Below are 24276 nucleotides of genomic sequence, written 5' to 3'. Positions count from 1 at the left end.
GCCAAGCGTAGCTCCTGCTAGCCGTCCCCCGGCAACCCCCGAGCAGCCGGGAGGCTGGGTGACTGTCCGAAGGAAGCATAGTCCTAAACTGAAGCCCACGGTTCACCACCAACCACTCCACGTTTCAAACAGATTCTCCTGACTCAGCGACACACCCGCTGAGAAACCAACTCTGGTTATCGGCAGCTCTATTCTGAGAAACGTGAAGTTAAACCAGCTACCATAGTTAACTGCATCCCTGAAGCCAGAGCTACCATAGTTAACTGCATCCCTGGAGCCAGAGCTACCATAGTTAACTGCATCCCTGGAGCCAGATCTACCATAGTTAACTGCATCCCTGGAGCCAGAGCTACCATAGTTAACTGCATCCCTGGAGCCAGGGGAAGAGGAAATATACTCTATGGAAAAGCTGACCCATTATCTAAGGACTAAAGCAAGGACCCATGAACAACGCTGGGAAAATGGATTGCATACAAGAGAAAAGATGGCTCATGTTCACAGATGATCTGAAAAGAACAGATCAAAGTTTGTAATGTCAGAGTAGTCCCCCCCCCTTTTTTGTTTTAGTTTTATGAGTTTATCTTTGTTTTTATGTTTGATGTGAAATTTGTTCAATGTAATAAAACTGGAAAATACATAAATAAAAAGTTAAAAAAAAAAAAAATGGTGTCTGACCCCAGAGTCTCCAGTCTACAGTGTGGACTCTCCAGAAAACCACACAGGAGCTTCACTCCTGAATCCTGCAGGTTGTTGTCATTCAGCTCCAGCTCTCTCAGATGGGAGGGGTTGGACTTCAGAGCTGAGGCCAGAGAAGCACAGCTGATCTCTGACAAACTGCAGAACCACAATCTGAATAAAGAATAAATGATGTAAGTTTAGAAGACAACGTTCCAGCTTGAAATCATTCAATGTTTAATAATGTGTTCAGAGCTGAAGAAGGTTTAGAACATAGAAGTTTAGAAAATGTACTTTAGAGTTATCTACAAGTTATACATTATATTACAAAACACAAAGACTAGGAGAATATTAAAAGAGAACCAGCTAATACAGAAATTTTATACAACTGTTTGAACACCCTACTTCAACAAAAAAACAAATATCCCATATGTACAAAAAGCTAATGTTAGACACATCAGAGAACACTTTACATATTAAAGGACAATGGGAACTAGAGTTGAATACGATAGTGGACAATGATGCGTGGGAAAGCATATGTTCTAGATGTCACAGAGGGATTGTAAGCAGCTAAGGAAAGAATTTGACTGGAAGGTGAAAGTGAGGTTCTTTAGGACCCCGCTGGTAGCATGTGTTTTTAAAAACAACTCTACTGACCTATGCTGGAGAAGCTGTGGAGAAGCTGTGGTATGGTCGGCGATCATACTCATATATTTTGGGACTGCCCGAAAAAACAAACTTTTTGGAAAAATGTCAAAGAAGAAATTGAGAAAATCCTGGAAATGGACATCCCCCCCTGGACCCGCTACTGTTCTTACTGGAAGTATCACCTGAACGCCTGTTTACCACAGATCAGTGCTATGTACTGCATATCTTATTGATGGTTGCAAGAAAAATAATCACTATTAACTGGATGAAGACTAACCCTCCCACAATTGCTCAATGGTTACAAAAAGTCAAACAGGTGTACATGATAGAAAACATGACTGCCCAGGTACAACTGAAATTGCCTATTTTTAAAAGGAGATGGATGTTAGTTATAGAATACCTTAGTCAGGAATCCTGTACTTAATTGTCTTTGATGTATAGTCTTTGTAGGTATGTATGTGGGTGGATGTGTGTGCACTCCATCCATATGCGGCGTTATTTTGTTTTTGTGTACATGTATGTCAGGTGATGCCCAGTCTCAAGGCGGTTTTGTTTTGCGATGATTAATTGCCTGTTAATTTGTATTAATGGAAAAAAAGTTAAAAAAACAAAAAGAAATTGTGAAAGTGTAAAAAAAACAAAAAAACAAAACTTAAATGTGTAGCTCAACATTACTATGTCCTAATCAATGATCTTTTCCCTAAAATGAGTAGAGTGACTTTGTCATTGTGTTATTGTGGATCATCCTAATGTCAGCCTTCTACAGACATCATCCAGATGTCACCACAACATTCATACACCTGTTCATGTCAACACGCATCAATAACATGCTGCTGATCTCTGTCAAGTCTGGAATTAGAGGATCAATATCAAATCAGACTTGTTGGACTTCATTACTTCATTTATTACATGGCCTTCTTCTCACTGTATCTGGTAGCTTAGCAGGTTTATGTCATTTACAGGAAAGGTCCACATTTGTTCAAGTGTGTCTATAAACAACAGCCACATGTCATATGTACATTAAAAGAGTTATTGGTGGCAGTAATCATTCCTCCTGTGAAGTGGTCCCTTCATAACACAACTACACTGTAAGAAATGACTTCAGAAGTTCAACTGAAACTAATATGAAGATTCAGCAGTCTGAGTCCGACAAATCAAGTGAGTGTTTACCGAAGTTACTGTTTAGTACCAACTTCCCTCTTTGAGTTACTAATCCTCCTGCAGCTCAACAAGGAAACTGTCAAACACAACATACTGACTGGAAACATACTAAGGCTGGGCAATATATCCATATTATATCGATATCGTGATTTGAGACAAGATATCGTCTTAGATTTTGGATATCGTAATATCTAGGGCTGTCAAAGTTAATCGTTTTAACTCCACTAATTTCTTTAATACATTAACGCAATCGCTTTAAAGCTAGAGTGAATATACTGACATCATAGGAAACTACAAAACCTGATGAATCCATCGATATCAACCATGTCATAGTAGCTCGTCATGAAGGAGGTTAAATAACGCTCCAAACTTGCGCTAAATTTTGGCGAGGGAAAACTTTCATGTCCATTTTCAAAGGGGTCCCTTGACCTCTGATTTCCAGATCAGTGAATGTAAATGGGTTCTATGGGTACCCACGAGTCTCCCCTTTACAGACATGCCCACTTTATGATAATCACATGCAGTTTGGGGCAAGTCATAGTCAAGTCAGCACACTGACACACTGACAGCTGTTGTTGCCTGTTGGGCTGCAGTTTGCCATGTTATGATTGGAGCGTATTGTTTTATGCTAAATGCAGTACCTGTGAGGGTTTCTGGATCAATATCTGTCATTGTTTTAACAGAGCCAGTGCAGAGAGAGTGTGTGTACAAACTACATAAACTACAGTCAGTGAACTGACCTCAGAGACTCGAGTCTACAGTTTGGACTCTCCAGTCCAGCAGACAGCAGCTTTACTCCTGAATCCTCCAGGCTGTAGTTGTAACTCAGGTCCAGCTCTCTCAGATGGGAGGGGTTGGACTTCAGAGCTGAGGCCACAACTTCACAGTGAGTATCTGAGAGTTCACAGCAAAAAAGTCTGTCATGACACAAAAATAACAAAATAAGATTATTATGAAAGAGGACAGTTTATATTTACTTCATGCATTTGATGACTAAACAGTTTGATATATACTTCTCTGATTAACATTTGCTCCTCACATCAGTGGTTCAGCTAATCTTATCTCACTGTCTGACATGAAACAATAATTCTCATCACTCTCTCTCAAACCTGCAGACTTTTAATCTTTGTTTTTCTTTAATCTTGCAGATGAAGAGAGAGAAAATGTAGTTACATTGAGGCTTCCCTAATGTCCAGTCTGTCAGTGTGATCTGATCCCAGGTCTGTCTCCACAAAGTTAGCATAAAACTCTGTGAATAAGTGATAATAACACGGTTGAGAAAGATGACCTCTCTTTGCTAGCTACCTGCTGCTGTCAGGTTCACGTCTATAAATGGGAAAATTCAGTGACTGCTGCCAAACAGTAGAGAAATGAAACAGATCGTGTAATAATATTAGACCTGTACATAATTAAACATTCATATAATTCCATATTTTGATGACTGCATGGCGTTTTGTCATTAACACTCTTTTCTGAGCATCAAACTTATTCAGCTTACAAACACAATTAACGAACCAATAAGGTTGCATTATTTACAACATAATGTCATCAGAAAGATGTTATCATTGTATCAGCATTAAAAACATAACATTGATCTTTGGTCTGTATAAAATCTCTTAAAAAGTCTGAATTCTACCATTCTGCTGTTATATATTCAACAGACCTCTGTTATTGGTGGAAGCTGTGTATTTCCTGCTACTACTCTTCTCTACAGCAACAAGAGAGAGAAACACCTGAGTTTCCTTCTGTGAGTAACAGAATAAAAGGAAAGACTTAAAAACAAGATGATGGAACACAGCTTGAATTCATGAGCAATAAAATGCACCATTGCTCGATTCAACACACTCAGGGGTTTTACAACGACTATCTTTGTCTCGTATGATCAGTAGTTTACGGTGGCTAATGCTAGAGTTCGGTCGATTTTCGGTTTAAACCGGTCCGGTCCGGTCCGGTGTACGAGCTTGAACCGGTTCGATTTTATGCTAACCGGCAGAACCGACATTTGTCATTGTGACACGTTCTGGCAAATTAAAAAGTATCCTACATCAACAACCTGTGCCGACAGAGTCACAGTGCTAAATCCAGTCTGTATTGCATTACTAATAAGCAATATGACAACGTGATTAACATAATATTATGATGTTATGTTGGTTAATAAACAAGAAGAGGTTTGTTTACGAGGAAGTTCATGTGTTTTTTGATGTGACGAGACGAGACATGGCAGAGCTGGTCTCATTCATTCATTCATTATCCGTAAAACTGCGGCAACATGGCAACATTTTGGATTTGAAACCAACGAAAGAGATGAGCCCAAAAACACACGAGGTAAGGTGTAATGTGGTGCCGCTTCTTCTTCTTCTTCTTTAGTGTTTATTGGCGGTTGGCAAACCAGCTTAGAGGTGCATTACTGCCACCAAGTGGACTGGAGTTGCTGCACTCTCATTCAGGGGCTTTCTGCAGCGGCTGAGTTAAGTGCGACACCTCGTGGTAAGATTCGGTACACCAGTCCGGTCCGGTGTTTGGCTTAATATCACACCGGTTTGAAATATTTTACACCGGCACAACCCAAGCTAATGTTAATGTTAAAACTTTAGATGGATGTTGTTGTGCAACTGACATGACCGAATCAGTTCACTGACTTGATGAATATTCTCCACTTGTGTTTAGGGATGTCACGAGAACCGGTACTTCAGAACCAAGTCGATGCCAAAATTCTAAAAACGTGACGGTACTCGTTTTCTACAGTACCGACGGTACCGTACGATGCCTGCAGCGTCCGAAATTAACACCCGCCAAGCGCCAAATGCGGCTGCTTCTGTCCTCTGCTCTCTATCGGAGACACACACACACACACACACACACACACACACACACACACACTAACACAACAGCGCTATGCAGCAGCGAGATCCAGAGATGCAGAGATGCAGAGATCCTCTATGATCGAGAAGATGATTCACTCCTGGGGGAAAAACTGAACTGAACAAACTGAATTTCTATCTTTTGTTGCTAAATCTCTGAAAAGTGGTGTTTTTTTATTATTGAACTCTGGACTCTGTATTTCCGGTGAATGTTATTGGGACTTGTATTTGATTATCTTACACTTATCTCCCCATATCCACTTAGTTTGAACCAATCCAACAGCATCCAATCAAGTTTCATGAGAAAACCATGAAGAACTAACGTTCTGTTACTGAGCACCAGTTGGATCCAGTTACTCTGCTGTTAAAATCACGTTACATTTGGTGAAGAGCGCATATGGCCTTGACTTGACTTGGGACTTGAGTCACAGACTTGAGACTTACTTGTGACTTTTAAAACAATGACTTGGTCCCACCTCTGGTAGCCTGTACCCAGTGAAATGTCACCATGCCAGTGAATTTAAACTACTGCTTGCAATCTGAGGATAGATATAGACACATGTACGCATTACATGGGATTTATTGTTTTTTTTACCGTGGTATCGAATTTGGTATCGTGGAAATACGCTGGTATTGGTATCGACTACTAGATTTCTGGTACCGTGACATCCCTACTTGTGCTATCACATCACTGTTAGCATAGCATTCAACATTACCCCATAATTGTCACTTGTGGCCACAGTGGCTGCTTCAGCTAAAGTTACATACTCAATCAATAATAATAATAATAATAAGAAGAAGAATCTATCTATACAGAACTTTTCAAAAATAACTTTACAAAGTGCTTCAAAGACATAAAAACAGAATATACATAGAGCAGTTACAAAATAGAATAAATGCAGTGGAAATCAGTGTGGAAGCAACAGAGATGAGTAGTTTGTTTGTCCAGGTTCTTTAAAGGTGCAACATGTAAGATCTGGCCAGAATTTTAGTACCCTCCTGTTGTCTTCCCGTCGACCATGCAACTTTTGTTGTCAAAATTCGACCGGTCTGGTTTGACTGTTTTTAAAGCATACATTATAAATTATCACCCAATTCTGTTTTACACCTTTTTGGCCAACTTCATTCCAACTCATTACCACAAGTTTTACACTTTTTTGGGGAATTCATGGTCAATAAAATTAATTTATATGAAATGAAAACTCATTTTTTTAAGGAAAAAATGCAGAAATTATGAATTATTTGGACTATACTAAAAAATGGAGGGATAATGTTGATGGATTATCACAGACAGAATATTACAAATATTATAATATAAAAAAAAAGTTTAATGACAGTGTGACACATTGCACCACCGGGTCAAAATTGACCCGGGAACACCACAGGTGCTATAATTTTGGATAAAATACCCAAAATTCAACGAAAGCAGTGGTCATTATTATTTTTTTTGCAAAGACCATATAAGGGAACCATTCATGTAATTTTGGGGCAATTAGGTGAAAGACATCCATATTTATGAAAAATGAAGTTTGAAAATGGGTCAAATTTGACCCGAAGACAACAGGAGGGTTATAACATTAAAAAAATTAACATTAACAAAAGAATGTGAAGAAGTTACAGTTTTGAGGTTATATCAAATACATCAATGTTTTGTGCTGCAGAGATATCTACGGCCAACCAGCGAGGTCCGGCTCTGACTTTCTTGTAGTACTAGCCTACTTGTACCTCGAGAGGCGATAGTGAGTCACTGTAGCGTCCAGTCTGTCCTCAGTCCAACATGAGAGGACCAAGAAGTAGAGCTGCACCGAGGGCTCGTCAATAATACATCCAGGGTCTGTGAGCGTTTTCATAGTTTCTTTATCTAACGATAAAACAGGGAATCTCTGTGTGTCTGTCTGTGTGTCCTTCTCATATCTTGAGAACCGCTCATCCAATCAACTTCACACTTAGTGGGTGTATTGCTGGGGAGCCAAGGACGTGCTTTGTCAAATTTGGTGCAATTTGGATGCGCGACACGTTCAATATTATTAAACTTTGAATAAACGAGCGACCGGTGTTCTGTTCAGCAGCGGGGGGCGAGGCTTCAGGGCTCTGCAGACTGAGTCCAGCATGTTGTCCACAGCGGGCAGACCGCAGCTCATTGACTTCTGTTCACTTTACAACCAAACTCTTCTACTGTATTTCACCGGTGTGACCGTGAGTAAGCTGTGGCCTGTGTGTGTTTTTCCCCCGTGAGTAAGACGGTATTTCCCCGGTGTCAGACTTGATACTAACTAATAACACTAATAACGTTACCTCCAGGAAAATACCTCCGATAATTAAACCCATGCTCTACTTTATAACCGTGGTGGTTATGTCAAAGCAAACAACTAATACACTTGTTTGGAAATGACCTCCGCTAAGTGTATTTCACCGATATTTCTGACTGTGAGTAACAGCTAGCGGGGTCTGTTTCTTCCTGTGAAACAGAGTGTATTTCACCGGTGTTCCTAACCGTGAGTAGCTGCAAGCAGCAACACCACAAGCCAAGCATTCAGCCCGTTCTGAACAGACATGCTCTGAACGGACCGTCTGGATTAAATTAGAAGAAGCAGAAACGAGAAATCGACTCGCCCCCCCCGCCTCATCCTCCTCGCCGTCGGGAGGCTGCTTCGCCGGGAGTAGAGTGTGCGTCAGCTCCAGGAGACGTACCCCCAGTTAGCAGTTAGCTCAGATTCAGCCAGTGTAAACCCCAGCACCAGGGCTCTGATCCCAGGACCGCCCCGTCTCCCCACCGGATCAGCAAACGTTCTGTTGCTGCCGTTACACCGGTTAGACCCAGCGCTCCACCAGACAGCTGATCTTTTGTTTTTTTCATTTGTTTTACCAGATTCACATGTCGTCTCCATCACCCAGAAACATAAATAAGAAAAAACTGTAAAATGTAACAATTATTAGAAATAAATAGAATAAGTGTTCATTAACTTGACAGCTAGAAACAAAACCTACTGAAACATTTTAACTCAACATTTGAAACAGCTCAAGAACATCTGTGACAAAATACAACTGACATATTTATGTAATAAACACGTGGAACACTTATAAGAATATTATATTTAAGAATAATTTATAGTGTGTATATTTGAAGAACTAAACTAGTAATCTACAATGATCTATAAAGTTAATCACATCTGGACTTACTCAGCTTTTCTGCAGTTCCTCACAGCTGGAATCAGTCTCCGTCGTCCCTCATCTGTTGTTTTGTACTTCTTCAGGTCCAACTCATCCAGAACCTCCTCTGACATCTGCAGCATGTAGGCCAGAGCTGAGCAGTGGATCTCAGAGAGTTCCTTCTCTGATCTGTTCTCTGATTTCAGGAACTCTTGGATCTCCTGATGTACCGAGTGGTCGTTCATCTCCGTTAGACAGTGGAAGATGTTGATGCTTCTGTCAGGAGAGGTATACGTGTTCATCTTCTTCAGGTTGTTGATGATTCTCTGGATGATTTCTGGACTGTTGTCTGTCTGACCCAGCAGACCTCCTAAGAGCTTCTGGTTGGACTCCAGAGAGAGGCCATGAAGGAAGCGAACAAACAGGTCCAGGTGGCCATTTTTACTTTCAAGGGATTTCTCCATGGCTCTCTTCAGGAAGTCATTTAGAGATGGGTAATGGTCATTGTTGCTTTCATCACCCTCCTCATCATCATCCATCTCCTCATCATCATATCCTTCTCCCAGGAAGTCCTTCAGTACCTTTGTGTTCCTGTTTGTGTAACAGTGGACCAAGTAGACTGCAGCCAGAAACTCCTGAATGCTCAGGTGAACAAAGCAGTAGACTGTTTTCTGGAAGATCACACTCTCTCTTTTGAAGATCTCTGTACAAACTCCTGAGTACACCGAGGCCTCTGTGACATCCAGACCACACCGCTCCAGGTCTTCTTGATAGAACATGATGTTTCCTTTCTCCAGCTGTTCAAACGCCAGCCTCCCCAGCTTCAGAAGAACTTCCCTGTCAGCCTCCATCAGCTCCTGTGGACTCGTCTCATGTCCCTCACCATACTTCTGCTTCTTCCTCTTTGTCTGAACCAACAGGAAGTGTGAGTACATGTCAGTCAGGGTCTTGGGCAGCTCTTCTCTCTGGTCTGTAGTCAACATGTGGTCCAGAACTGTAGCAGTGATCCAGCAGAAGACTGGGATTAGACACATGATGTGGAGGCTCCTGGATGTCTTGATGTGTGAGATGATTCTGCTGGACAGCTCTTCATCACTGACTCTCCTCCTGAAGTACTCCTCCTTCTGGGCGTCAGTGAAGCCTCGTACTTCTGTTACCCTGTCAACACATGCAGGAGGGATCTGATTGGCTGCTGCAGGTCGGGAAGTTATCCAGACGAGAGCTGAGGGAAGCAGATTCCCCTGGATGAGGTTTGTTAACAGCACGTTGACTGATGACTTCTGGGTGACATCAGACACAACCTTCTTGTTCTTGAAATCCAGTGAAAGTCTGCTTTCATCCAGGCCGTCAAAGATGAACAGAACTTTACAGTCAGCGAGCTTCTCTGCTGTGACCTTCTGTAATGTTGGATGGAAAACATGGAGCAGCATGAGAAGACTGTACTGCTCATCTCTGATCAAGTTCAGCTCCCTGAATGAAAGCAGAACCACCAGACTGACATCTTGGTTTTCCAAGCCCTCTGCCCAGTCCAGAGTGAACTTCTGCACTGAGAAGGTTTTTCCAACGCCAGCGACGCCGTTCGTCAGAACGACTCTGATGTGTCCCCGTTGGTCAGGTAAGGCTTTAAAGATGTCCTGGCACTTGATTGGAGCGTCATGGAGGGTCTTCTTCTTGGAAGCTGTCTCAAGCTGCCTCACCTCATGTTGGGTATTAACCTCTTCACTCTGTCCCTCTGTGATGTAGAGCTCAGCGTAGATCCTGTTGAGGAGGGTTCCACTTCCTGTTTCATCAGTTCCTTCAGTCACACATTCACATCTCCTCCTCAGACTGATCTTATGTTCATCTACAACCTCCTGCAGACCTCTATCTGCTGAAAGAGAGAGACAAGTTTGAGACAAAACACAGAAACTTATTATTTCCATTGCCAATATGAAAATAATCAATATAAGAACATATAAAGAAGTAAAAGTTATAAAGTCATCTTCTTGAAGTCAAAACTACGTCAACGTGATTTTACATTTATTGTTTATAGTTTATATTATATTAAGAGAAGCATCAGAAATGCTCCTTTTCCTCTCAGTCGGTTTACAAACTAAAGTCGTGTGTCCACCAAAAGTTCCTGGGACTTTATAGTCCTACTACTTTTAAGGAACTAAAAGGGTCCTTCAGCCCACAGTTGTCTGCGTTTCTACTACGGTCTAAAGACCTGCGTAGATTCAGGAAATTAGTCCGCTGACGTATGAAAAAGCAACATGACATGTGAAGAGGGTTGTTGGTGGTGGCAGCGGTAAACACACTCTGTGGCCTGCCGTTCAGTGTGTCCGCCCGTTTCATCTAAAAAACGTGCTGGAAAAAACATTATGTTTTATCTCACTGTTACGGCATTTACTGGTGCACATTGGATGTAATGAATGAAATACAGAGGAGGAAAATGAAACTAAGAGCTTCCGTATCCACAGTAAATCATGTTGAGTATTTTGAGGGTTGCTGTTGAGGGGACCCGGGAACATGCAAACGAGCTAAACCTGTTTTTCAACAGGTTTGACCAACCAACCCCCCCAGCAGGACAGCCTGGGTCCTCACTCACCAGCACGAGTGCCCCCCTCCACACCTCTCCCCCCACACCCCCCCCCCCTTCAACACCTCCCCTCCCCCCCCAATATCCTTCCCCAGGAGGCAGCAGCTTGCCCCCCCACCCCCTACCTACCCTCAGGATCACAGCCCCAGCATGTCTTCTACACCTGGAGACATCACAACACCCACCCTGATCATCACAACCAGCCAGGTGAGGAAGCAGCTCTCCAAGATCAGCGTGAACAAGGCCAGGGGAGCAGACAACATCAACCCCAGGGTGCTCAAGGCGTGCGTTGGGGAGCTGGCAGCAGCGTTCCAGCACCTCTTCAGCCTCTCCCTGAGGCTGAAGAGGGTGCCCCAGCTCTGGAAGCTGCCAAGAAGGGACACCCCAGCACCCCCAATGACTACAGGCCAGTTGCTTTGACGTCACACATCATGAAGATCTTTGAGAGACTGGTTCTGCAGCACCTCAAGCCCCTTGTGAGCGACTGCCTGGACCCCCTGCAGTTTGCATACCAGGCAAACATCGGTGTGGATGATGCCATCATCTACATGCTGCACAGAGCCTACACTCACCTGGAGAGGCCGCACAACACCGTCAGAATCATGTTCTTCGACTTCTCCAGCGCCTTCAACACCATCCTGCCACTCCGGCTAGCTGAGAAGCTCTCGGCGATGCAGGTAGATCATGGCCTGGTGGCCTGGATTACGGACTACCTCACCAGCAGACCACAGTACATATGAACAATAAACTGGACTGGACCGACAACACCGAGGCCCTCTACAGGAAGGGACAGAGCAAACTGTTCTTCCTGAGGAGGCTCAGGTCCTTCAACGTCTGCAATAGGCTGCTGCAGATGTTTTACCAGTCTGTAGTAGCCAGTGTCCTCTTCTCTGCCGTGGCATGTTGGGGGGGGGGGGTAACACCAACACAAGGGATGCCAACAGACTGAACAGGCTGGTGAGGAAGGCTAGCTCTGTGGTTGGATCTGAACTGGATGATCTGGAGGTGGTGGCAGAGGGGAGGATGAGGAGGAAGCTGGACGCTATCCTGGAGAACCCCTCCCACCCCCTCCATGATGAGCTAGTCACGATGAGGAGCACCTTCAGCCACAGACTCATCCCCCCTCGGCACAACGCAAAGCGCCTGGGTCAGTCCTTCATGCTCGTAGCCATCAGGCTCCACAACCAAGGCTGACCCCCACATGGAAACTATGAGGACCTTAAACTTAAAACACGCACTATTTGGACTATCTGCATCTATCTGCAACCACCTCTTCTAACCACTGGTGCACTTTAAACTTACTTACACTACATCCCATATACCATTTTATAGACTGTACATATTATATATTTATTGTACACTATATTTTTATTGACGGACGATACACGCATTGTTCATATTCTGTATCTCTATTTATTGTTTTTATAATTTTTTGTACACCTGTACTTCTCCTGCGCTTTGCTGCTTTGACACCTGAATTTCCCCCCGGGGATTAATAAAGGTTCATCTGATCTGAGCTGATCTTATTTATTTCTGCTTTAGAACGTTAACACTGTGAAACAATCAGATAATAACATTTCTTTCTCTCATTCACAGCACCGTCACGCTACGTCTCTCTGTCTCTCTTCTACTGATCGCCCTCTCGCTCGTGATGTCTCTCTTGTTTTCTCGGTCTTTTTGGCTGGACCGTAGAGGGTCAGCCCTACAACCGCAAAAGTCTGTCACTGAATGAGTGATGAAGTTACACGATTGGTCGGCCGAGTGTCGGAGTTTCCTCATTGGCCATTGCTCTTTCAAAATGAAAAGGCGGGAACAATCCTTTATGCACATGAGCCTGTCCAGCGCGACGCGTCGGCTCACAAAACTGTCAAGGAAAGGGAATAACCACAAAAGCAAAATAGGTCCCCTTTAATAGTGTGTAGACAGATTTGTTCGCTTTCACCGCCAACGCTGCTGGCTTACCGGTTTGCTTGATCTGCGGCGAGAAACTAGCAAACAACAAAAAAGTAACTGAAAGACATTTCATGAAGAAGCACATTGCATTTTCTGAAAGCCAGCCGAAGCTTCCGGCTAAATCTCCTGAGACATTCCTTCAGTGTCCTGCGTCTCATTTGCACTTGGTTGCTCACTGCATTAAGCTTTGTTTAGGCGTTTATGCTCAGAGCGTTGTTCGCTGCAGTATGCTCCGAAACGCCATGAGGCGGACAAACAAGATATCAAGTGGATCAGCAAGAAGTCAACGAGTGGTACCGGAGAGGAAGGTAGGTTGCCTGGCAACAGTAGTAAACACCGACGTACGTACCGCCAAACATTACATCTGTGTACTGTAATTATTACTGTGACCTCCTGACCTCCAAGTCTAAATGACTTCCTGTCTCTCGGTGCTTCCCCTCGGGTCGCCGCTCTTTACATCAGACCTTTTTATCTTTAACAAAACGATCTCTCAGATTCTTTCACAGCCTGCAGCAGAAAACCTCTTTTTACCCAGCGTGAGGAATATTTCATTATTATAATATTTAATGACATGTGACTGTCTCTGTGGTCATGTGACTGTCTCCGTGGTCATGTGACTGTCTCTGCAGTCATGTGACTGTCTCCGTGGTCATGTGACTGTCCCTGTGGTCATGTGACTGTCCCTGTGGTCATGTGACTGTCTCCGTGGTCATGTGACTGTCTCTGCAGTCATGTGACTGTCTCCGTGGTCATGTGACTGTCTCTGTGGTCATGTGACTGTCTCTGTGGTCATGTGACTGTCTCTGTGGTCATGTGACTGTCTCCGTGGTCATGTGACTGTCTCCGTGGTCATGTGACTGTCTCCGTGGTCATGTGACTGTGTCTGTGGTCATGTGACTGTCTCCGTGGTCATGTGACTGTCTCCGTGGTCATGTGACTGTGTCTGTGGTCATGTGACTGTCTCTGTGGTCATGTGACTGTCTCTGTGGTCATGTGACTGTCTCCGTGATCATGTGACTGTCTCTGCATCATGTGACTGGTCAGTCTTCCCTCGAAGGCGTCCGTGTTGAACTGAAAGGCGCTGTTAGCGCATAGTTACAAAAATTCAGAGGTGCACGACAGAGCACCGTGATAACTTGCGGAGCCTTCGTGCACCACGCGAAAGCTGTGATGACGCAATTTTCCTGGCGCGTGCACCTTGTGCCGGCTTCACTACGGCGAGCATTACCCAGGCTTTAGACCTCATGGCTGCGTTACCTTCATTAGAAGGCTCTAATAGGATTTGTGGCTCCAGAGAGACCTTTTTTTTTCGCCAAAAATGTCTCTTTTGATCGTAAAGGTTGCTGACCCCTGGGTTAATGCCACGACAAGGGGTGCTATCATAAAACCCAAGGGTTCAGATGTTCTCTCAAAGGAGAACACAGGACAGGTGATCAGACATATAGTCTTACTTTGTACAGTGCTGGTCTGACCGTCTGTCTGCAGTCCAACTCTGGTTCTGGATCTTTGTCCACACTGGGGACAGGAGGAGTCTCCTGATGAAGCAGACTGGTCCCAGTATGAGGTGATGCACTGTCTGCAGAACCAGTGTCCACAGCTGGTAGAGACTGGATCCTTCAGGACGTCCTGACACAAAGCACAGCAGGACAGCTGCTCCTCCACAGAGACATCACTCGTCTTCCTCTTCCTGTGAAGACATGTCTTTATAACTAAAATGCTTTGTTGATTGGCCGACACTCAAAGCTCAGATGGTCTCAGGGAACAGTTAAAGTGTTGCTACCTTTCTGTTTGAACTCAGCATTCAGTCTGTGATGACGGTGTTCCTTTATTTCAACTCTCCTGCTTTCATAAACACTAATGAGCTGAATCTCATTAACCTCTTAACAATCCGACGGATGCTATTCTGTCTTTCAGAGGTTGTAGCAGCTCAGTTTAAAGCTAGAGTGAAGATCCTGGTATCATCTGAAATAGAAAACCTGAGGAATCGATTGCTACCAGGTCATGCTAGCTTGTCGGGAAGAACGCTCTGACCTCCAGATCAGTGAATGTAAATGGGTTCTCTGGGTACCCACGAGTCTCCCCTTTACAGACATGCCCACTTTATGATAATCACATGCAGTTTGGGGCAAGTCATAGCATCACTACCCCCTTTGATATACAGTACTACGTCACAATGGAGTCTAATCACCAAAGACTTTGCACTATTCTACTTATCATGCACCATGTACTAAATTATTGTTCATTTGATATGGAGTCTCTCCTGATGAATTATATACATCCTTATAGTCAGTGTATTAATACAGTAACTTAGATGGCAGTCGGCGTGCTCCCAGTCAGGAGAAGCAGACAGTAGTACCGGCAGGAAGCTAAGCGATGTGCTGCTGTGGACGCCAGCATTTCAATATTATAAGACGTCAACATTTGGGCAAAAATATGAATATTTTCTTGACGTATAAATTGTGAAATGGAGGTTTTCAGGTGTTTTGCTACAGAAATACCATCAGTAGTTTGTGTGTTTGTGTTTAATCCATCTCAGGTTGAACAGTATCTGCACTAATAGTTCTGCATCAGGAATATAAATCTTTTAGTCTCAATGCTTCATCGTCCACCAGGTCAGCTTACAGTAAAAACAGTCTCTTACTTTGACTCTGAGGGTCCAGGTTCATTACTGAAGTCTGGAGGATCCTCTTTGGACCCGTCACTCTCCATAGACAGACAGCTGGGTACTGGAGACTCTGCTCTCGGTCTGGACTGAACTCTGAAAACACCAAGATGATTTTATTCACATGAATCCTTGATATATTCTGTGAGGACAAAGACATTTCAGTAGCTCTGAACACACAAACTACTGCTACTGTCAGTAATGTGGTTTAACAGTCTGTATTAGTTTGTTTAGATTACAGCTGTTCTGGGTGACTGACAGCTGTCACAGATACGAAGAGGAAGATTGCACAAATGAATTCTCTTTCTGTTATGAAAAGTGTGTTAAACTTCCGTTAGTAAACACATTTTAGTAGAAATGTAATATACAAACACACAATCAACAAAATCATGGCATTGGCATCATTTTGTTTTTCAATCATTCAGTATCTTCCCAGACGGTGAAGAAGAGAGCGAGTGAGAGAGAGTCGGTGTTGTTGAGATAATTCTGGTCTCATTTGTGGTCTGATAAACAGAAATTCATCTAAACTGGGTTGAACAACGATGCCATCTGGTTGCCATGGTGATGAATGAGGTCTGACTGTTAACCACAACCCCATTCTCTGTTTGAGGAAGAGCGTTAACCAAGCCCCCAGGAACAGCGCCAGTTGTCGATCTGGACTTTCGTAGTGGCCAAACAGCGGTACTGCAACTTCTGTGTCCGTCACGTGATGCCGTTGGGCCCAAAAAGACTTTTTCCCATAGACTTCCATTGGGAAAGAGACGTCTGTAACTCAGCGGATAATTATTTTTGAGGTGAATCCACTCCCCAGTATCAACACTCTAATAGTCCTTATTTAAAAAATTAAGTTTTTAAAGTTGTAAAACGCACTAACAGCTGAATCCAGAGTTATTTCCCTTCCTCCGTTCATGTGAATGAGACCCAGACCGAGGCTGGAGCACCAAGCCGTGACGTTGGGATCCCGTGACCGAGTCATGTGACCGAGCGGACGCTACTCCACCAAGATCCGGGTACTTTTCCAGACAGAAGTCGAAATTTAATTTTTTTTAAATTAATTTATATATATATATATATATACATATATATATATATATATATATATATATAAATATAAAAATAATAATACTTTTTTTAAATTTAAATTTAAATTTAATTTATTTCTCTTTGTGTCACGAAAAGTTTGCTCAACTTCAGTTAGCAAATACATTTTAGTAGAAGTTTTAAAATAGAATCACAAAATCAACAGAAAACAGTTTTGGTGGAGGAAAGTGAAAATGAGTCCTATAAATGAGTTAGTAGCAGCTCTCTTACTTTGACTCTGAGGGTCCAGCTTCATCACTGAAGGTCAGAGGATCATCTTTAGACTGATCACTCTTCAGAGACAGACAGCCAGAGACTAGAGACTCTGCTCCGTCCTCCTCTTCCTCCACACAATCACTCATCTTCTGATCTGAAGTCAGTCTGAGAGGTTAAAGCAGGACACTGACTGTGAACATGAAGAGGAAACAAGTTTGTACAAGAGACACAGGTAAGACTGAGAGAACAAGAAGTAACACACACACACACACACACACACACACACACACAGTATACAGTATACAGTATAATAAAACCAGCCAGCGCTACACCTGGTCACTTCTCTTTAAGTCTCTGCTTGTTTTCTTACAGCAGGTTTAATGAGGATTATTCAGCCAATCACAACGTTGTGTTCACAGATGAATCAAACTGTTGAGTTCATTCTAACATTTCTCTCCTCTACAGTCCACAGGGAGGAAACTGACTCAGAGACTTCAACAGTGAAGTAATAAAATGTTGGATTAACACTCACCCTGCTTCAGTCTTCAGTCTTCATCCTTCTGCTCCGTCGACTCAAATGGCGTCTGGACTGACTGAACACTTCCTCTTTCAGGTTCCCTTCCTGTTCTCATGTTCTTACATCACCTGGATCAGCGTGGCTCCTCCTCTCTCCATTTACAGGAAACCTTTGACCTCAGAGTTTATCTACGAGAGTTTGTGTGTGTTACTCACTAATCAGCTTTTTAACACGATGTGTTTATGAGAATCTAAAATGAGTTTTGGTCAAATGTTATCTCATTTTTATGTTTAATTCATGTCAATAAATCAGTTTAGTTAAATACTAAAGTGCTTTTATATTTTGTGTTTTTACAGAATTATATGAGTAAGATTCTTCTGAACATCTGGAAGTTAAATTATTCTTTCTGTTGCACAATTAAAAACATTTCTGAGTTGCAAGTTTTTATCATGATCTAAACATAGTAGCCAGAAATGACACATCTTCCTTGTTCAGTTAGTACAACAAGAACCTACATTATGAAATGTTTTATACGTAAGTAGACAAGGTTTCAGCCATAAGTACCTGTACTGTCACAACTAACATTTATCAACATGAACACAGTGATGCTGATCAGAGAGTATCAATCTGAATTATGATTATCAGCTGAAGAAACACTTCACTGATATTCATTATTAACATTATACAGGACAACCTGACATTTATTGATCAGAGTCAAACTGTTACAACTAAATATACCATTAAAGTTGAACACAGACTGAGCTGTCTCACCTTCAACAAGCTGATTACTTTAAACACGGAATATCTTTGACTGATGAAGTAAAGCACTAATGTAATATCATATGAATGACTGAATGCTAGAATGGTCATTTTTTTGTTATAAACTACCTCAGGTTACTTCCAAAGCAAGTTTGTGATTATTAATAATTACTGTGTTGGAGGAAGTTTTCTTAGATCCTAAATAAATGTACTAATACCACACTCTGAAAATACTCTGTTACAAGTAAAAGTCTTGCATTGAAAATGTTACTTAAAGGGACTGTCTGTAACTTCTTACACGTATAAATCACCCGGGTCGGTGTCCCATGCTCCTCTGCTCCTCTGCTCCTCGTCTCCTCTGCCTGCCTTCACTCACACACCGCGCTCCTTCTCTCTCTCTCTCTCCACCTCTCACGTGCATGCTGCTCACTCCACACTGCAGAAGAGTTAGTTTAGCTCTGAGAATATCTAGTGAATGTTCAGTGGACGTTTGTGCAGAAATAACTGCTGCAGCTCCTCCAGACCAACAGAGGTTTCCCGTGTCTTGTGAAGTGACGGGGCTCCGCAGAGAGAAACGTTATCGGAGACGATAACGTTTCTCTTCCTGCTTCAAGCTCGAGCCTGACGCTGACTTTCGTTGACTTAACGGCCACAGGTGTCGCTGTTAACAAGCAATTCTGATTCTTACTAACAGTCCCTTTAAAGGCCTACTTTTACTAAATCTTTTTGGAGAGAGAGAGAGAGAAGGAGCGCGGTGTGTGAGTGAAGGCAGGCAGAGGAGCAGAGGAGCAGAGACTCCGGTCCTGGAGACCAAAGCTACGGTCTCCTCCGCGTCCTCCGACCGCGGCCAACACTGTTTAACAGCTTCACTAGATACAACCAAGAGGTTTTGGTGCTTCACTGTAGTTTGTGTTGAAGTCTGAGTCTGAACAGCGGAGACACACGAGAGACCATGAGACAAGGACCAGCAATGATTTATACCTGGAACAAGTTACAAACAGTCCCTTTAAATACAATATACTTCAACTTTTCTGTATACTTGTCAGAATGAGCCAAGTATACTTAGGTATATTTTTGTTAAGTATTTCTCTGATGAGTATCATAAAGAGTAAACTCAAAGTATACCCTCTTATTTAAAGTTTGAAACTTCTTAGCATAATAGAATATGAATTACAGGTACAGCCCCTTAATTTAATTTATTATTATTTTCATGTATAATTTTACATATTTGATTTGTTCTTGTTCTGTATGCACCTTGTCCTTTTACTTGAATGCATCGATCTATGAGCCATGTTGTTTGTAAATTTGAATTTGTTTAATACCATTTATAAAAACGTTTTACAGAAGTGAACTAATTAGAGCAGGCTGGACTCACTGCATTATTAATGAGCTCTCGACGCCGATTGGATCAGATTGACAGGCGCTTCGCTTCAGCCAATGGGAGAGCAGAGGAGGTCAGAGTGGGCGGGACCAGCGGTGTAAACATCAGCTGCTCGGTGGTGGCTAGGCTAGTTAGCTCCTCCTACCTGTCCTCTGCTGTCCCTCTCTCTGTCCTCTGTCCTCTGTCTCCTGTCTCCTGTCTCCTGCCGACCCTTGGACCTCTGTCTCCGGGTTTAAATGGCCGGCGTCGCTCTGAAGTTGTCCGCTCGCTGCTGGCGCTCAGTTAGACTCACAAGGTGAGCAGCCCGATGATGCTAACTCTACTTTAGCTTTAGCTTCACTGAGGAGTCAAACAGCTCCAGAGACTCAACACTACAGCGACCAGCTAGTTAGCTTAGCTTAGCTTAGGTTAGCTTAGTTAGTTTAGCTTAGCTTAGCTTAGGTAGCTTAGCTTAGCTTAGCTTAGCTTAGGTAGCTTAGCTTAGCTTAGCTTAGGTAGCTTAGCTTAGCTTAGCTTAACTTAGCTTAGCTTAGCTTAGCTTACTTAGCTTAGCTTAGCTTAGCTTAGGTAGCTTAGCTTAGCTTAGCTTAGCTAAGGTACCACTTGTCAGCTGCTGTGTGGTTGGAGCTAGCATGCTAGCATCAGTCAGCTGGTCTCAGACAGACTGAGAGACTCAGTCTCTCAGTCTGTCTGAGATGAAGCTTCATTTAACCTCTTATTCATTAACAGACATGCTAGCAGCTGTAGCTAGCTGTATGCTAGCTGTAGCTAGCTGTGGCTAGCTGTGGCTGGCTGTAGCTGGCTGTAGCTAGCACACAGCTAGCTGTGGCTGGCTGTGGCTAGCTGTGTGCTAGCTGTGGCTGGCTGTGGCTAGCTGTAGCTGGCTGTGGCTAGCTGTGGCTGGCTGTAGCTAGCTGTGGCTGGCTGTGGCTGGCTGTGGCTAGCTGTGGCTAGCTGTAGCTAGCTGTGGCTGGCTGTGGCTGGCTGTGGCTAGCTGTGGCTGGCTGTGGCTAGCTGTAGCTGGCTGTGGCTGGCTGTGGCTAGCTGTAGCTGGCTGTAGCTGGCTGTGTGCTAGCTGTGGCTTAGCTGTGTGCTAGCTGTAGCTAGCTGTAGCTAGCTGTAGCCAGCTGTGACCAGCTGTGACCTTTGCTCCAGATTCCAGAGCTGGAGGTGACATAAGCTGGTGTTCAGGCTGAAAGTCATTTCACTGTTATTATTATCATTATCATTATATATATTATTATTATTTGAATGCTGATCTGAAGAATAGGGAGGATTTCAAAATGAAATAGAAAAGTCAGAGTTTCAGAGACTTTGTTTTCTTCATTCTGGTGACTTTTAAAGAATAGAACTAACAGAATAAGAAGTTCAGCAGTTTTAATCTCCAATACTCTTTAAAGGCTTTAAAGGCCAGGTAGAGGAAATCAGAGTTTTGTTTCTGAACACATCATAAATGTGGTAAAACAGTGAGAACATTAAACAGACTGAACGTTGTAGTGCTGGATTGTGGCGTTAGACCTGTTTTTCACCAGTTTTGAGTTCAGGATGTTTTTGGGCGCGGCTGAAATCATGACTCGATGACGCAGTGGAGCCGTCCTTAGCATAACCCCACCCGTCTTCAGAAACCTGGTTTCTGAAAGGCGACAGAGACGACAGAGACGCCCAGGAACATGACAAAGTGTCCGAGTATAGACTACCGGGACCACAAACGCAAGCACTTTGTCCACGCCTCCGAGTAGCGGCGAGGTAGTCCACAGAGTAGTTACACAGATTTGGTGCTAAATTTAACCATTTTTTACCACTGGAGAATTGATAAAAATGATCAATAATCCTCCAAAATACCACGTTAACACACCAAGACCTTGAGGAACACCATAGAAGAAGTCATGCTGGGATTTGGGATCAAAAAGTTTTGACATTTTGGAGATTTCTGCAAGAATTTGCATTTTTCTGCGACTGGATGGCGAGGAGCACTTGTGTTGTGTAAACTGCTCAGAAACACCCTTATTGTCAATATTTAAAGTTTTTCGAACATTTTACAGACTGTTCTTCTGCCTTTCTTCCACCTTTTTTTCCGGACATTTTTCGGATATTTTAGGACATTTTTTGGACTGCTCTTCCGCCTCTTTTCGATTTTTAAGCCCTTTTTTTCGAACATTTTTTTCGGACATTTTTCAGACATCTTACAAACATTTTTAAAAAATTGTTTGGGTACATTTTTCAGACTTTTTTTCGGATATTTTCCAGATTTTTTTTTTCAGACTTTTTTTCAGACATCTTACAGACTTTTTTTTTTACCACTGGAGAATTGATAAAAATGATCAATAATCCCTCCAAAATACCACATTAAGACACCAAGACCTTGAGGAACACCATAGAAGAAGTCATTCTGTGATTTGGGATCAAAAAGTTTTGACATTTGGAGATTGGATGGCGAACACTTCTGATGTGTAAACTGCTCAGAAACCCCCTTATTGCCATCCTCTGAATGCCCTAGGTCTCTAGTTTGTGTACTTTATACATTTATGATGATGACCGATTGACAGATTAATAGACCGGTGATATATAATGACAGTTTACCGTAGCTCCTGACGCTACACTCCAAATATGGCGACGCCACTGAATGCTCCGGGATTCCCGTTACCTATTGGGAGAGAAACATTTGGATCACTGCGTCCCTACAATCTAGCTGGGGAAAAGTTTCTTGTATACGTGACATTTAAGAAGTCAGATGACTGCAGAAAGCCGACAGTAAGGCATCCCATTTAAGTGTACGGTCAGTAAATTTACTGAATATTTCTTCTCCTTCACCAGCTTGGCCAGATTCTCCACCATTCCCAGTCTGAAGTTCCACACCACGGCCTCTCCGATGATGGGTGAGTATCTGCTGAACACCGTCTCCTGGGTCCAGACGGACCCGTTCTGTTCTCATAGTGTGATATCTCAGGTTTGTCACCAACGTCCACCTGGACTCAAGGATGAACAGATTAGTGGTAGTTTCTATTTAATTTATAATGTTTTATACTTCTGGTGAATATAATCCATCAGTCTGATTTCCATAGATGTATTTAGTATCTACAGTTCCCTTTGTTAACATCTTATTTTGAAAAGCGTATGTAGTCCCACGTGTCTACTTCCTGTAACTTCTCCAAGGTGGTCTCTAGCTCTCCCGTCAGCTCCGTTCTCTTTATCCATCCATGGTCAGCTCCATCGGGGCCGTTTCAATGCAGAGAACACAAATGTCAGTATCTGGGTGCTCTACAGTCGTAGCGTCGGCCCATTTGACCACGGAGACGAGAGCGACGGCCGGCTCCACCGCCACGTTACCACCATACCATAACGTTTCCTGTCCGTGACAGAGTTAGCATGCAGCTTTAGCTCTGCTCTGTGTAGCTCTGCTTTTCCTGTCAATGTGTGAAACCCAAAGTGTTTCCATACTTTACTGGATGTGTAGTGTTTACCACGCTGGATTTAACATGGGAGGGTGCAGGTCGTATCCACGACGACCCTCCAACGTTTTACACTCTCTGAGGTTTGTTTTGGTTGACGGATACGGAAGTGATATGATTATCACTATCAGTGATAATAATGATTGTGTGTGTGTGTGCAGGTGCGACGGTGGAGCAGTTTCAGGAAGCCAAGAACAAAATGTCGGCGCTGAAGAACGACCCGGGCAACGAAGTCAAACTGAAGATCTACGCTCTGTTCAAACAGGTGGGAGATGTTCCAGATGTTCCAGATGTTCCAGATGTCACCGCCGGTGTTCCACCTTCATGTTTGCTTCGTATCAAACACTGCAGTACATACAGCAGCGATGCCCCTAGTGGACACCAGGAGAACAGCATGTATTAGAGAGAGAGAGAAAATGTCTCAATCTGGTGTTAAAACTAAAGTGTTGAAGACAGGGCTCGAGATTTAAGCCTGATATGATAAAACGATGTTCAGATACACCGCAACGGGAAATAAACTGGGACACATTTAGAATGTTTACGTTTAAAACCGTGTAAATATTGTAGATTTGTGACATCACAAATGGACAGAAATCCTAAACGGCTTGTTTCAAACGCACAGTTTTGCGTTTCGCGTTGGGTCTCTAAACTATGGTGTACGGTCTAAGACCTGCTCTATATATAAAGCGTCTTGAGATAACTTCTGTTATGATTTGATGCTATATAAAAATGAATTGAATTGAATACGGGCTGTGTGTTTCTCCGTGGATTGAGTGTTTTGATACTTTCACAGTATTTATATATTTCACTTAAAGCTGCTTTATAAGACATAAAAATCTCACTTTTTACAACATGGGACCTTTAAATAAACACAGTACCTGTCAAAGTTTGAATTATTGTAAACGTGTACAACTGAGTCTAATGTTGAAGGATCATGGTCTCGGTATATCCAGCAGCAGTTCATTGATCCTTCCTCCTCCTGCAGGCCACTCAGGGTCCCTGCAACACCCCCAAACCAGGCATGCTGGACTTTGTCAACAAGGTGAAATGGGACGCGTGGAAATCTCTGGGCTCCATATCACAGGTACCGGAACCTCCAGGATCTACTCCAGGTTACTATTGTTACGGCCCGACCACGAAAAGTGCCGGGCGAACCTATTGTTTTTGTAAAGTTTGGGGTGTAAGA

At 43.1% G+C, this 24276-nt stretch overlaps 2 protein-coding genes across 2 annotated transcripts in view; one reads left to right on the top strand and one right to left on the bottom strand.

The window, feature by feature from the left end:
* The window catches only part of LOC141760068 (uncharacterized), a 190553-nt gene extending 171937 nt beyond the window's left edge, over positions 1-18616 (bottom strand). Inside the window, exons 1-7 of the mRNA XM_074622714.1 lie at positions 17517-18616; positions 17000-17174; positions 15668-15784; positions 14478-14713; positions 8526-10365; positions 3225-3401; positions 676-849 (exon numbers count right to left, since the gene is read on the bottom strand). Of these exons, the coding sequence (XP_074478815.1) occupies positions 676-849; positions 3225-3401; positions 8526-10365; positions 14478-14713; positions 15668-15784; positions 17000-17130 (2675 nt within the window). The 5' untranslated portion in view covers positions 17131-17174; positions 17517-18616. The remainder of the gene's footprint in view (positions 1-675; positions 850-3224; positions 3402-8525; positions 10366-14477; positions 14714-15667; positions 15785-16999; positions 17175-17516) is intronic.
* Positions 18617-19737: 1121 nt separating this feature from the next.
* eci2 (enoyl-CoA delta isomerase 2) overlaps positions 19738-24276 on the top strand; it is a 9700-nt gene continuing 5161 nt past the window's right edge. The window contains exons 1-4 of the mRNA XM_074622315.1: positions 19738-19936; positions 22456-22517; positions 23252-23355; positions 24076-24174. Of these exons, the coding sequence (XP_074478416.1) occupies positions 19878-19936; positions 22456-22517; positions 23252-23355; positions 24076-24174 (324 nt within the window). The 5' untranslated portion in view covers positions 19738-19877. The remainder of the gene's footprint in view (positions 19937-22455; positions 22518-23251; positions 23356-24075; positions 24175-24276) is intronic.

The sequence above is a fragment of the Sebastes fasciatus genome, chromosome 21 (assembly GCF_043250625.1).
Source record: "Sebastes fasciatus isolate fSebFas1 chromosome 21, fSebFas1.pri, whole genome shotgun sequence".
Classification (NCBI taxonomy): domain Eukaryota; kingdom Metazoa; phylum Chordata; class Actinopteri; order Perciformes; family Sebastidae; genus Sebastes; species Sebastes fasciatus.
Note: the sequence above shows the minus strand (reverse complement) of the source record. Positions and strands in the feature narration are given on the sequence as shown.